The 14,956-nt window shown below is 40.8% G+C and overlaps 1 protein-coding gene across 10 annotated transcripts in view; it reads left to right on the plus strand.

Annotated features, from left to right (window-relative positions):
• The window catches only part of LOC117977962 (contactin-associated protein-like 3), a 238,102-nt gene that overhangs the window by 158,792 nt on the left and 64,354 nt on the right, over window positions 1–14,956 (plus strand). For 7 of the 10 annotated variants that reach the window (XM_055092007.2, XM_055092009.2, XM_055092010.2 and 4 more), the window contains exons 10-12: window positions 568–739; window positions 6,233–6,339; window positions 9,989–10,108. In XM_055092007.2, coding sequence (XP_054947982.1) covers window positions 568–739; window positions 6,233–6,339; window positions 9,989–10,108 — 399 coding nt within the window. The remainder of the gene's footprint in view (window positions 1–567; window positions 740–6,232; window positions 6,340–9,988; window positions 10,109–14,956) is intronic. The other 3 variants (XM_063594373.1, XM_055092013.2, XM_063594374.1) reach the window with 1 other exon arrangement.

The raw sequence follows: 14,956 nt of genomic DNA on the forward strand, positions 1-14,956 counted from the left end.
AGGTATTTCCACCCAGTCAGTATAAAAAAATATGTTTTTAAATACTCCCAAATATACATACATCGCAACACACAAAAACACCTATAGGGTAGATATTTAACATATTTTAGATAAATGGTAGTACACAATTATATTTTCAGGTAGCATTTTTCACATTTCACAGCATATCCTAAATAAAATTTGGGCTATGATTTCATTTATTTTAATTTAACCTCCACTTTAATTTTTTTCACTTATACTACATAATGCTAAAATGCATGATTATTTCTTAGATGAGATTTCACAAAAGAAGCCAAACCTCTTTTCACTTGGTTGGGAAATAATTCCTGTTACAGGAATTTTAGATCTGAATTTTCCCCCATAATTTCTTATTCTGAATTCCAGGTATTATCTTAAATTTGATCAGTTCTAACCTTGCCCCTTCTCACCTCTCTAATGAATGGTGAAGCTCATCACATCATACCGATGTCCATAAACAAGCGGGAGCAGCAGTCTTCATATAGTAAATACTGTGGAATAGTTTTGTCATAGTTGTTGCTTTTGTCCTATTTTTGTCTTCATATTTAGGCTGCCTGGACAACAGCTCTGGCTCTGGATGTAAAAGCCCCCTGGGAGGGTTTCAGGGCTGCCTAAGGCTCATCACCATTGGTGACAAAGCGGTGGATCCCATCTTAGTACAGCAGGGGGCGCTGGGGAGTTTCAGGGACCTCCAGATAGACTCCTGCGGCATCACAGACAGGTAAGGGCCATCCTAGGTCACTTTAGCTTGCCTGTTTTCAAAGTTGAAGAAAGCAAATGTAGACAGCTGGAAAAAGGCATTCCGTTCTCTTTTTTGTTGTTGTTATCTTTCGAGAGGGAATGAAATAGTCATAATTACTATGAGGATTAGAAAACTTCATCTTGGCCGGGCGCGGTGGCTCACACTCGTAATGCGGCTGAGGCGGGCGGATCACGAGATCAGGAGATCAACTTCATCCTGGCTAACATGGTGAAACCCCGTCTCTACTAAAAATACAAAAAAAAAAAAAAAAAAAAAAAAAAAATTAGCCAGGCGTGGTGGCGGCCACCTGTAGTCCCAGCTACTGGGGAGGCTGAGGCAGGAGAATGGCGTGAACCCGGGAGGTGGAGCTTGCAGTGAGCAGAGATCGCGCCACTGCACTCCAGCCTGGGCGACAGAGCGAGACTGCGTCTCAAAAAAAAAAAACAAAAACAAAAACTGCATCTCTAATGGAATAAATAGCATTTTTTAAATGATAGTATTTTATTAGAAGACATACACCTTATGAATTTTACCTTAATATGATCCCAAGTTGCTCAGCTAATAGTTATGAAGCTCGCTTTTGCAACCACACACCCATCAGGTGGATGATGTTTTTCCAGGCAGAGGAATTTGCCAGGTTACTATTCATCAGCCACCCAACCCCACATGTTCTGCAGAGAAAATAAAAAGCAATTTCTGCTAGAAAAGTTTGAATCATAAAGATGGATGAAGATGTGTGCAGAAGGACATACTCAATGAAATATGGAGGTTAGACAAGAAAAACATTTAATTCAAATAAGTATTACAACCACAGTTATGCTAGTTGTGCCATAATTTTACAAAGATTTTGGCTGAGAAGAATCATAGGGTCACACCTGGAAAAATAATATTTTTACATACAATTTGCCCTAGTACATTTGGTATTTACTTTAAGTGAATAAATAAATGCTGCAGATTTAAAAATTAAAAAGTGATAATCTGGCCCGGCGCCGTGGCTCATGCCTGTAATCCCAGCACTTTGGGAGGCCGAGGCGGGCAGATCACGAGGTCAGGAGATCGAGACCATCCTGGCTAACATGGTGAAACCCCGTCTCTACTAAAAATGCAAAAAATTAGCCAGGCATGGTGGCGGGCGCCTGTAGTTCCAGCTACTCGGCAGGCTGAGGCAGGAGAATGGCGTGAACCCGGGAGGCGGAGCTTGCAGTGAATGAGATAGTGCCACTGCACTCCAACCTGGGTGACAGAGCCAGACTCTTCTCAAAAAAAAAAAAAAAAAAAAAAGTTATATCTGCATCTGGTAGAACTTTCAAAACCTGCCTTCTTCATGGAGTAAATTCAGTTAGTCAATTCTGTTTTAAACATTAACTGCAAAATTATCCTCTCTGGCTAAACAGGTTTTAATTTATAACTCATAGTTAGTGACTTACTAAAAAAACGTAATTACTACTAAATGAAAAGTTCATTCATATGGACTGTATTTATTCAGCATGGAATAATTTCCCCCTGTGAACATTCTGTTGATTTGTAGGAAAAATGAATTAATTCAAAGATGAGGAGTATATGAAGTGCAAGAATTTGTCAAGTACCTCTCATTCTTGACCTTGAGATTTGAATTCTTGGCACACAGCTGGGACTGCATTTACATCTCAACACCAGCTCCAGAACCCCACTCTGTAGTCGTGGGAAGGGTAGTTGGGAAGGTTTCTGGCCATTTGCTCACTTAATATAATCCCAAGTTGCTCAGCTAACTAGCCAGGGAGCTCAGCTCTCTCTGAGTTAAGGGGTAATGTCCCATGGGCCCACACTGTGAGTGACAAGAGCTGTCAGCTCAACTGTGATGCAAGTGTGATTTTCTTCACTTGTATGACATTATTTTGATACCTTGTTAATTACTCACAAAATATGATCCATTTGCAGTGTTTCTGTTATGAGATATATATCGTGAGGCTGCCTCTTTTCAGAGATGATCCATGTTGCCTGCTTTGTGTATGTAGCTCCCAAAGTACAAAACTATTGTTTTTACTGTTATAGGCTGTTTTGTTTTAACCTTAAAGTCCCAAGAGTTACATTGGTGCCTAACTTGGTTTCTAAGATCCCACATTTTAAAAAGGCCTCCAAATTGTACCCCAAAGTTACTTGTAAACATGCTCAACTAAGCATGTATGTGTGAGCCACACTTAAACTTCAGTCATGATGTGTACAATAATCATTGCAGATAAGGGTTTTAAGAAAGCACTTTTAAATTATTTTCAAATAGGGCTACAAATAAAGGCTATTTACTATTTCATTCCCAAAGTCAGTAACGTAGAAGACTAGCTCCTCTGAGATTATTTTGAAAACCTGAATTTTATAAAGCAATAAAATTAGAAAACTTTGGGGACACAAAATGACATTCTACAGAGTTAAAATTAAAGACCTTTGCTGTTCCCTTTACATTAAGTTTTGAAAACCTGAAAATACTGAAAATTCACTTTTAAGTATCCTGAAAACAGGCCTGTAAGCATCTGTCAGCCTTTCTTTGTTGTTGTTAAACAAACAAACAAACAAACAAAAATCTAATTGTATTAGTCTGTTCTCATGCTGCTAATAAAGATATACCCAAGACTGGGTAATTTATAAAGAAAAAAGGCTTAATGGATTCACAGTTCCACATGGCTGGGGAGGCCTCACAATGATAGCAGAAGGTGAAGGAGAATCAAGACACGTCTTACATGGCAGCACGCAAGAGAACCTGTGCGGGGAAACTCCCCTTTATAAAACCATCAGCTCTCGTGAGACTTATTCACTATCATGAGAACAGCATGAGAAAGATCTGCCCGCATGATTCAGTTACCTCCCACAGGTTCCCTCCCATGACACGGTGGGAATTATGAGAACTACAATTCAAGATGAGATTTGGGTGGGGACACAGCCAGACCGTATCGCTAATTCACAAAGTAGAAACGTATGTTACTCAAATACCAGACCTAAAAATCCTACTTAGGGACAGATAAGGGGTATGAAGTTATCTTTTTTAGTCAAAATTTTAAGCTACACAAAAAATAGCAATGGGCACTTTGGATGACAGAGTCACAAATAATGGATGTTTATGTTTGGATAGGTGTGTGTTTGTTTGCTTGTTTGTTTTTTTGAGACGGAGTCTCGCTCTGTCGCCCAGGCTGGAGTGCAGTGGCACGATCTTGGCTCACTGCAAGCTCCGCCTCCTGGATTCATGCCATTCTCGTGCCTCAGCCTCCCGAGTAGCTGGAACTACAGGCGCCCGCCACCACACCTGGCTAATTTTTTGTATTTTTAGTAAAGACGGGGTTTCACCGTGTTAGCCAGGATGGTCTCGATCTCCTGACCTCGTGATCCACCCGCGTCAGCTTCCCAAAGTGCTGGGATTACAGGCGTGAGCCACCACACCTGGCCAGGATAGGTTTTAACTTCTTAATCACCTCTTACATCAGACTGCTGTACTCTTTTAAGGTTTGCCCTGTATACCACATGGCAGAGCTTCCAATGGAGTCCTGTGCTGCATTCCAACTGGGGCTCCCTGAGCAGGGAGGCCTCCGTCACCTCCTCACCTGGCTGTGCTGACCAGGCTGCTGACCCCACTCCTGCCCTCCCTCTGCCATCTTCCCCTCTGTTGGTCTTCTGCATGCTAGCTACTTCCTCTATTATTTGTACTACATGTAAATTTTTCACAATTGATGTTGTGTTTAGTTGAAGAAAAATAGTGTATACTTGTTGGTAGTCTCTAGATCACTTAAATAGTTCTTATTTCCAAGTATTTTGAACTAAAATTATTCTCTCCCTGTTGATATCAAACAGCAGTGGTTTTTAATGTTTTTTAAAATTTGTGGAATCTTCAAGTCAGGTATGATCTTAAGATGCTCCATTATATTAAGAAGGAAGGGGAGGAGGGGGAGAAGGATGTGGGGGAAGAGGAACAGCTGCTCTTTTAAAAATGGTATGAGGGTGGGCCCCCACCCCAGCCACCCTTGCCTGTCACTCCAGCTCCCCCTCTTCTGATCAGTTCACACAGGCTTTTCCATGCCTTGGCCTTTGAAATACTTGAAAAGTTGTGATTCTCATGGCCCCTAACTCTTCTCTGAATGCAGACTAAATGCTCATTAACACTATGTAATTATGGAAGTCTTGGCCCTGAGCTGGTGGTGCAGTGCTGGAGAGCCAGGATAGGGGGCTGGGGGCATGGGGAGAGTAGGGAATGCTGCGGATTCTTCCCAGCCCCTCAGGTTTCCCTCAAAGGATCTCTCCAGAGGCCAAATACAGGCCCCTGGGGCTTTCTGTCAACTTCATACCCCAGTTTTCTGCTGGTCGTCCTTCCACCACAGCCAGGAGGCCTGTCACAACCTCCCAGCCCCTCTTCTGTTACTTCTCTGGGTCCCATGGTGAGGGGCACTTGGGTGCTCCCCGCCTCTGCCGCTCCAGCATGGACTATGATGTCCCTCACGGCCTGAAAGGTCAGTGTCCTTTAGAATCTTCACTCTTTACCAGGTCCTTAGCTGTGTACTCAGCAGTGGGAGACAGCGGCCAGAGGCTGAGATCCAACCCTGCTCAAGGCAGAGGTGGGTCATGGTATTCAGGCCAGGCCTCCAGAAGGTCACACTACCTCTTGGTGACACTCTGTGTCAGGTGCTGGTCAGTTTCCATAGTGTACCCTGCTCCCTGTTCCCCTAACAATCCTGAGAGGCAGGCATGCTAGGCCCCCAATATTATAGTGGGCGGCAGCAGATTCCAAGAATTCTGAAAGTGTGAGACCTCCAACTGTTCTTTTTCAAGATTGTTTTGGCTAGTTCAGGGTCCCTTGAGGTTCCCTATGAATTTTAGGATGGATTTTTGTTTTCTGCAAAAAAAGGCATTGGGATTTTAATAAGAATTGTATTGAATTTGTGGATTGCTTTGGGTCATATTGACATATTACCAGTGTTAAGATTGCTTAAAAAGCAATAACCAACTGCTTATTGCAAATCTAAAAGGTGACAAGATGACCTAAATTAAATGTTCTTCAAAATTTCTGAACCTCTGTCACTATGTGACTGAAGCTGTTCCTGTTTCTTTCTTCTCCCCTCTGTATCTTCCTCCCTGTTTCCCCTTCTTTCTTTTAAAAATGACCACAATATAGTAACGGAGCATGCCATATTTCATAGTTTTATGTATGTAATTGGTTTTGCTAGCCACATGTCAAGTTATTGTGTCACTTGGGACAAAGAAAAAAAGAAATGTGTTGAAAATTCAGCTGTCACAGAAACCTAATAATCAGCTGCATGCTAATGGATATATTTATCTAAAGTTTGTCAATATAATTAGAGAACCTTGATGGCAGACCCAGTAATCACATCATGTGGGGTTATCTTGCATATGCTGCTCTTTCACATTAACCTGTTTTTGGTTAACCTGTTTTTGGTAAGACACTTATTTTTTGATGATTGAAAAAGGGAAACAGCAGTTGTATCTGTTTTCTTTTAGGTGCTTGCCCAGCTACTGTGAGCATGGGGGCGAGTGTTCCCAGTCGTGGGACACCTTCTCCTGTGACTGTCTGGGCACAGGCTATACGGGCGAGACCTGCCATTCCTGTAAGCCTCACGCCTCCCTCTCGTTTCTGTCAGCATCTCTTTGTCATTTCATTTTGATTAGTTGTTTATATGTATCTGCATATTTGCAATCATGCAAACACATCAGAAGAGATATTTCAGCACTCAATTTCTAGTTTACTTTTAATCCACCTTATTTAATACAAGGGTGTTGAGACAGTGCACAGAAATACGTGGTACGCATAGGATTGAAAAAAAGAAACTGGCAAGCAATGGGGAAATAAGTCTAGGAGAATCAGATGTAGTAAAAGGTAGAAACTAAATTAAATTAAAAATGCATGATGTAACAGCTTGTTCCATTACTTGAGTTGGACCATACTTTTAATTCTGAGAATCTTCTCAGTCAAAGAAAGGTGGAAAAACAACCCCTTGCCAGGCTGTCAATGTTACATTTAAGGTATTTAAAGATTTTTTAACAATCACTGGGATGATGCAATCATGGGATTGTACACGGTAAGATTTTTGAAGAGGTAATGGGATATCAGCCAGAAACTAGAGGACCTTTAAGATCTCTTACAATGACTGTGATTTTCTTTGGTGGTGGTGATGATGATTGTAAAGTGAATAAGTGTAAAAGTATTAATGTATTGAGTACTTACGTCAGCCCTCTGCTATTGCTTCGCATATATTAACTCATTTAACCCTAAAGAAGCTCCAGGAAGAAAGTACTCTTATTATCTTCATTGCAGAGTTGAGGACAGAAAGAGGTTAAGTAACTTGGCCCCCAGCTAGTTTGTGGGAAGATGAGGAGTTGAGCTAAGGAGGTTGGCTCCACAGCCTTGGCTCCAGGATGCCTGATTGGTGGTCCATGCACCAGCAGCACCCACAGCCCCTGGGAACCTGTTGCAAGTAAAGACTCTCAGGCCTTACCCAAACCTACTAAATCAGAATCGCTGGAGATGGGGCCCCGAGTCTCTTGTAACCAACCTTCCTCATGCTTCTGGTAGACATTTAAGTGTAAGAACAATGTCTAAGGGATGGCATATTCTAACACTTCTCAACTGCCTCTGCCATATTAAAAATCATCTGTCTTTACTGAAGAATCACCCTCTGTGAATTTCAAAGGCCATGCCATTTTATTGACCTCTAACCTGTTATAATTAGAACGTCACAGAATCTGAAAAGCCTTTTTTTTCCTATTTGTTTTTAACTTTTAAAGTTTTCTTTCTGTATATCTCTACTGACGTTTCAGAGCAACTTCTCCTCAGGAATATTTCGCCCATCCCTGGGTCTTCAAGGAAACAGAGATGCAAAGTCCTCAGTTCCACTTGCTCATCCTGAGTTCCTAATTGAAACTTTTAAGAACTCTTCCGTGAGACATTTGATTTTCACAAAAACCACAGGAGAAAGGCAGGCTGTGGAGTGTTAAAACCACAGTTCATACATGCAATGAGAATTCTGCGCTCCCAGTCCTGAGGTTCTGTAAAGGATCTGGGCAAAAGAGGAGACAGTCCAGGAGTGACTCTCACAGATTGAAGCATGAAGTATGATTTTTGTACTAGAAGGGTCCCTGTTTATAAAGCCGTGACACATTTTCTTTTTTTTTCTTTTTTTTTCTTTTTTTTTTTTGAGACGGAGTCTTGCTCTGTCGCCCAGGCTGGAGCCCAGTGGCATGATCTCAGCTCACTGCAAGTTCTGCCTCCCGGGTTCACGCCATTCTCCTGCCTCAGCCTCCCGAGTAGCTGAGACTACAGGAGCCCACCACCACACCTGGCTAATTTTTTGTATTTTTAGTAGAGACGGGGTTTTGCCATGTTAGCCAGGATGGTCTCGATCTCCTGACCTTGTGATCCACCCGCCTTGGACTCCCAAAGTGCTGGGATTACAGGCATGAGCCACCTTGCCCAGCCGCTGTGACACATTTTCTAGGAGTTGAGTGGCCTCTCACACCAGAGGTTGAATGTCTTGATAAGGTCATAGAGTTGGTGCAGGGACCACATCTTTTACTTCTGTGTATCTTTCATCCTCCAGGCATAGTATCTTACCTAAAAGCAGAAGCCTAATCTTGTGTGTTACCTGGCAAATTTATATCCACCACCACACTCAGCATCATCTGATTGCATTTAATGTTGCAATTAATCAATGAGTGATATTAGTCCATGGTTATTCACTGCAATCAAAATATAACTCCAAAAACTTCTGAGGGAAAATATCAGGAGATTGAAAAAGTATTTCAAGTGTCAGTCTCATCTAATAATTGACGGCTATAGGTAGAAATTTGCCAAGCCCACAGTCATTCACTGTGAGACTAGACTGCCACACCTAGTTGAATAGGTTATTGTGTATTTCTAATTGTATAACATGTATCAATTATGTGCAACTAATTAATTGTATATAATTATTAATTGTATATAACTCATTGTATATAATTAATTATACAATTAAAATCAATTGTATTCAATTAATATATACTATACATTAATACATGAGTACATTATCATTTAAAAAGCCAAAAAATTCACATAAAGCACAAGTTCTAGTCACTTTCCTCAATATTTGTCTCCATTCCAAACCTAGTCTGTGCCCTATATTTAAGTATTGTTATTAATTTGAGTGAATCCTACCAGACATATACAAATATATGTATCTATTTAAATCAATATGCCATAAGTGGCAAAAAAATAAAGATTAGCAATGTCCATCTCCTGCAGATATTAATTCCATACCTTGTACTTGGTAAAACATTTGCTTGCACAAATGAAAATATTCAATTATGCTAGAGTAAATTTACATTATATAGGGATATCTTTCAAAAAAGTTTCTCTCCTGTTTTGAATTTCAGCTGTCTTGAATTGTCACTTGCAAAATACTTAGGGAAGTTTCTTTTTTAAATCAGCTTTAATTATTTTTTAATGATGAGAAGTTGATAGCTTATAAATTCTATTTATCTCTTTAAAATGCTCATTCATATTGTTTTAAAGGAAGCAAAGGGTATAACTGCCGCATAGCTTAAGAAAAACTTTACAGAATGCTTATGGGAAAATACCAGATTATTTAGGCAGTTTAATGTGCTCAGGTATTCAGTTATTACAGGGTGAATGAGGGTTTCTTCCTTAATTATAGAGTTTAATTCTGAGGTATAGTTGCCATGAGTTTGAAAAGAACCATGTTTCAATAGCACGCAGAATTCAGATTCACAAAGTTTTCCTCTCATATCTCTTCAAGTGTTTTACACTGTGCTTCAGAGTTTGCATGCTTTCTTGCCTAAAAGCAAAAGAAAACATTTATGTAGAGAAAGTACAGTCTCTAGACATTGCCAAAAGATTGTCTATTGAAGATAGTATCGCATTCTCACTGTAAGCACATCTTCATGTTTGAACACCAACACAATCTTTCCTTCTTCCTCAAAATAGAAATACACTGTGACCGAATATTTATTCAGCATCTAACAACATCCAACATTTGAATGTATTTTGACTAGGTAATTTTTTTCTCCTTTGTTAATAAAAATAGATTTAATTTTTTAAATGTCATTTTTCTTGCATCTCATCAAATATACTGTCATACACTATAAAAATGATGTTGGGTCATATGTATCACATGTCTGTAATTCAGAAATGCAAACCTTTGGACACTGACTCAACATCTGGAGATATTTTTTCTGGTTCTTATGGCTGGTGTTCTCCTACAGCTCTCTACGAGCAGTCTTGTGAAGCCCACAAGCACCGAGGGAACCCGTCCGGGCTTTACTATATTGATGCAGATGGAAGTGGCCCCCTGGGACCATTTCTTGTGTACTGCAATATGACAGGTATGTTGATAATCGTTAGATGCATAGATCAGAATAGACCAAGGAGAAATTTACCTAGTTGGCAGCATTATTAAAACATGCAGTTTGATAGTGTGTACTTGCTAAGTAGAAGCATTAAATATATATTTATTAATTTTGTTGTCAACAAAATTTTCTTGTATTTCTTGTTTGCCTGGGTTGGATTATAGGCAAGATTCAATGCTCTGCCAAGGCATCTCTCTAGCTCCTACACTCCTCATAATACATCTGTTCATGTGCATCATGATAAAATACAAACCTCTGATTGGGTGATTTACATGCTTTCTGTATTTAGAAAAAAACAGAGGTCTTTAAAAGTGCTAAGAAATAACATAGATATGTTAATGTTCTATGTGCATCTTAAATAATTTAGTGATTTTTATGGCATATAATTTTTTCATAACCAAAGAAACTTGATTATTTCTCGTGCTTTAGATATTAGAAATGAACACTGCTTGGGCTGGGCATGGTGGCTCACGCCTGTAATCTCAGCACTTTGGGAGGCCAAGGTGGGCAGATCACGAGATCGAGAGATCGAGACCATCCTGGCCACCGTGGTGAAACCCCATCTCTACTAAAAATACAAAAATTAGCTGGGCATGGTGGCACCCGCGCCTGTAGTCCCAGCTACTTGGGAGGCTGAGGCAGGAGAATCCCTTGAACCAGGGAGGCAGAGGTTGCAGTGAGCCAAGGTTGCGCCATTGCACTCCAGCCTGGCGACAGAGCAAGACTGCATCTCAAAAAAAAAAAGGAAAAAAAGAAATGAACACAGCTTGATTATAGAAGATTGCACTAGAATGCCTTTTAAATAGTTACATTTTTACAGAAATTTGTTGTCACCTAGCTCTTCCAACTCTCTGCAAAGTGGAAATCTGGAATAAACTGTTCTCATTTATTGTGCTGACAAAAGGTTTCAAAAGTTTCATAAATTTGGACAATAACCAAATGGGTCAGCAAGCGTCAAGGAAAAAGAAACAAATAACTGAAATTACATGGGCATTTAAAGTGCCTTAGCAAAGATTGCCAAAAAATAGTAAAACTTTACAGGGGACGTTCAGAAGATTCAGAGCCACCTGCACAGCAATGTGCTGAAGATAAAGAAACACAGGCGTTCTGCCATAAGATACCAATTACCTCCAAAATCCCCTGAATCAAACAATGAAAGCAAAGTGAGAAATCCCGTAAAAATGGTCTTGGTGGATATCAAAAGACTCAACCAAAGTCACAACCAGGAAGGACCTTGGTTGTCATCATTTTAAGATGAGGAAACCAAGGCTCAGAAAAGTTGGTTAGGGAAGTATCTACTGACAAAATCTAGCTAATGATAGGGGAATCACTAAACTCTGGTCTCTTTTCTCCCCTAGAAAATGTCACCTTCTCTTTAGATGCCCCATTGCTCTATAGCCAGTAATAAATTCTCTAGTTGTACAAATCAAGCAATAATGATTATAAAATGTGCAATTTCAAACTACTCTAATAGCTTGAAATGTATATATGGTAATAACCTTCAAAAAGCAGTTGCTTCAGAGCTTGGAAGTCAGCACTCTGTCTTAAGAACAAGTAAAAAGCCAGGCAAACTGAAAAATCAACCAATTTTTTGAGATCCAGCAGAGAAGTGAGGTCACAGAACAAACCACTGCCCCTCAAAATTGGAGAGACAGGCAGGCTTATATACAGAATGACAATTTTCTTCCACAAGCACTAACCTTTGGGGAAACCATTGTCAAAGTAGGAAAACCTAAACTTAATTGACGAATTGTTGGATGTTCGATATGGACACATCTGAGAGTTAAAAACTCCAGGAAGACCCAGACAGAGAAGGGTCCCCACACTTCTGTGAGTTTGACACCTAGCTTGACCAGGTTCTCACAGTGAATGTTGGAGAAAAATCTCCTCATGCTTCCAGAAAGGGAAGGTGAAAAGGAACCGTCTTGAAGTACACCAGAGCTTTCTGTTCTTCTTAACAAGGTCTTTCCTCAAGGGCAAGTATTTCACCTAAGCTACTGGTGTTTTGTTTTGTTTTGTTTTGTTTTTTGTTTTCAGAGCCTAACCTGCCTGGAGGAAGGAAATTACCCACCTCTGGCCATCCTGTCCCATGTAAGGGTGGTGATGGGAGGGAGGGCTGAGAAGCTCTTATGAAGGTCACAGCCCAGAGGCACAGGCTCCCTAAAGGACTCAGACCTAATCACAGGACTACAGAACCTTTCCCCTTCCCACACATGTTGCTTATAGTACTGCAGGCCTCTTTACAGCAGTTACAGTTACTTTTACCTGGTACATCACATCTGGTTATCAAGAAAAAATTTCAGCTGGACCTATAATCCTATTACTTTGAGAAGCTGAGGAGGGAAGATAGCCTGAGACCAGTTTTGAGACCAGTCTGGGCAACACAGTGAGACCCCCACCTCTACAACAACAACAACAACAACAAAACAGCATGGTGACAACAGCAACAACAACAACAAAACAGCATGGTGACATGTATCTGTAGTCCCAGCTACTTGGGAGGCTGAGGTGGGAGGATCGCTTGAGCCTGGGAGTTGGAGACTGCAGTGAGCCATGGTCACACCACTGCACTCTAGCCTGGGCAACAGAGAAAGACCTTGTCTCCAAAAAAAGAAAAAGAAAAAAATTCAAGGCAAAAAACACACTTTGAAGAGACAGAGCAAGCATTAAAAACAGACGGTGGTTCACGCCTGTAATCCCAGCACTGTGGGAGGCCGAGGCAGGCGGATCACGAGGTCAGGAGATCGAGACCATCCTGGCTAACACAGTGAAACCCTGTCTCTACTAAAAATACAAAAAAAATTAGCCAGGCGTAGTGGCGGGTGCCTGTAGTCCCAGCTACTCGGGAGGTCGAGGCAGAAGAATGGCATGAATCCGGGAGGCGGAGCTTGCAGTGAGCTGAGATCGTGCCACTGAACTCCAGCCTGGGTGACAGAGCGAGATTTTGTCTCAAAAAAACCAAAAAACAAACAAAACAAACAAACAAAAACCAGAGTCAGATATGGCAGGGACATTGGAATTATCAGACCAGGACTTTAAACAACTATAATTAATATGGAAAAAGCTGTAATGGATAAAGTAGATAGCATGCAAGACCAGATGAACAATGTAAGCAGCAAGATGGAAATTCTAAGAAGCAAAAAGGAGTGCTAGAGATCAAAAACAGCATAACAGAGATGAAGAATGCCTTTGATGGGCTTATTAGTAGACCAGGCACAGCTTTGGAAAGAATCCCTAAGCTTAGAGATACCTCAATAGAAACTTGCAAAACTGAAAAGCAAAGAGAAAAAAAGACTGAACCCCACCCCCTGTAAAAAGAAAACCCAGAACATAGTATCTGAGTACAGTGGCACAACTACAAAAGGTGTAACATACGTGTAAAGAGAATTCTAGGAGAAGAAAGAAAGAAAGGAACAGAAGCATATTTGAAGAAATAATGACTGAGAATTCCCACAAATTAGTATCAGACACCAAACCACAGATCCAGGAAGTTTAGAGAACACCAAAGAAGGAGAAATGCCCCCAAAACTCTACCAGGCATATATTTTCAAACTATAGAATTCAAAGATAAAAGTAAACTCCTTTTTTTGAGATGGAGTTTTACTCTCATTGCCCAGGCTGGAGTGCAATGGTACGATCTTGGCTCACCACAGCTCCGCCTACTGGGTTCAGGTGATTCTCCTGCCTCAGCCTCCTGAGTAGCTGGGATTATGGGCATGTGACACCATGGCTGGCTAATTTTTGTATTTTTAGTACAGACAGGGTTTCTCCATGTTGGTCAGGCTGGTCTTGAACTCCCGAACTCAGGTGATCCACCCACCTCAGCCTCCCAAAGTGCTGGGATTACAGGCATGAGCCACCGTGCCCAGGCCAGGTAAAAGTAAATTCTTAAAAATAATCAGAGGAAGAAAGCACCTTACCTACATAGGAGATAAGTATTACAGCGACTTCTCTTCAGAAATCATGCCAGCAAGAATGGAGTGAGATACTTAAAGTGTGAAAGAGAGAAAACAAAACAAAACAAATCCTTCTCCTTGAAAAGTGAAGAAATAAAGATTTTCTCAGACAAATGAAAGGGTCAGTTCTCTAAAAGAGATAACCATAATATGTATGCTCCTGACAACAGAACACAGTGGATCTTATTTTCTTTTTTCTTCTGGGACATACAGGAATGGGTATACCAGATGCTGGGGATTTCATATGATATACTGAGTAAATTTTACGTGCAGACAATCCCTGTTTACAATGGTTCTACTTACAATATTGCGACTTCCCTATGTGAAACCATATGCATCCCTATTTCAAGTACCCATACAACTATTATTTTATTATTATTATTATTATTATTATTTTGAGACAGAGGCTTGCTCTGTCACCCAGGCTGGAGTACAGTGGCACGATCTCGGCTCACTGCAACCTCCACCTCCCGGGTTCAAGCGATTGTTCTGCCTCGGCCTCCCCGGTAGCTGGGACTACAGGCACGTGCCACCACGCCCGGCTAATTTTTTGTATTTCTAGTAGAGATAGGATTTTACCATTGTTAGCCAGGATGGTCTCGATCTCCTGACCTCGTAATCCGCCTGCCTCGGCCTCCCAAAGTGCTGGGATTACAGGCGTGAGCCACCACGCCTGGCCACAACCATTATTATTATTATTTTTTTACTCTCAGTACAGTAGTTAATAAATGACATGAGATATTCAACACTTTATTATAAAATAGGCATTGTGTTAGATGATTTTGCCCAACTGTAGGCTGATTTAAGTGTTCTGAGCACATTTAAGTTAGGCTGGGTTGAGCTAGGTTCAGTAGGTCACATGTATTAA

The sequence above is a fragment of the Pan paniscus genome, chromosome 11 (genome assembly GCF_029289425.2).
Source record: "Pan paniscus chromosome 11, NHGRI_mPanPan1-v2.0_pri, whole genome shotgun sequence".
Classification (NCBI taxonomy): Eukaryota; Metazoa; Chordata; class Mammalia; order Primates; family Hominidae; genus Pan; species Pan paniscus.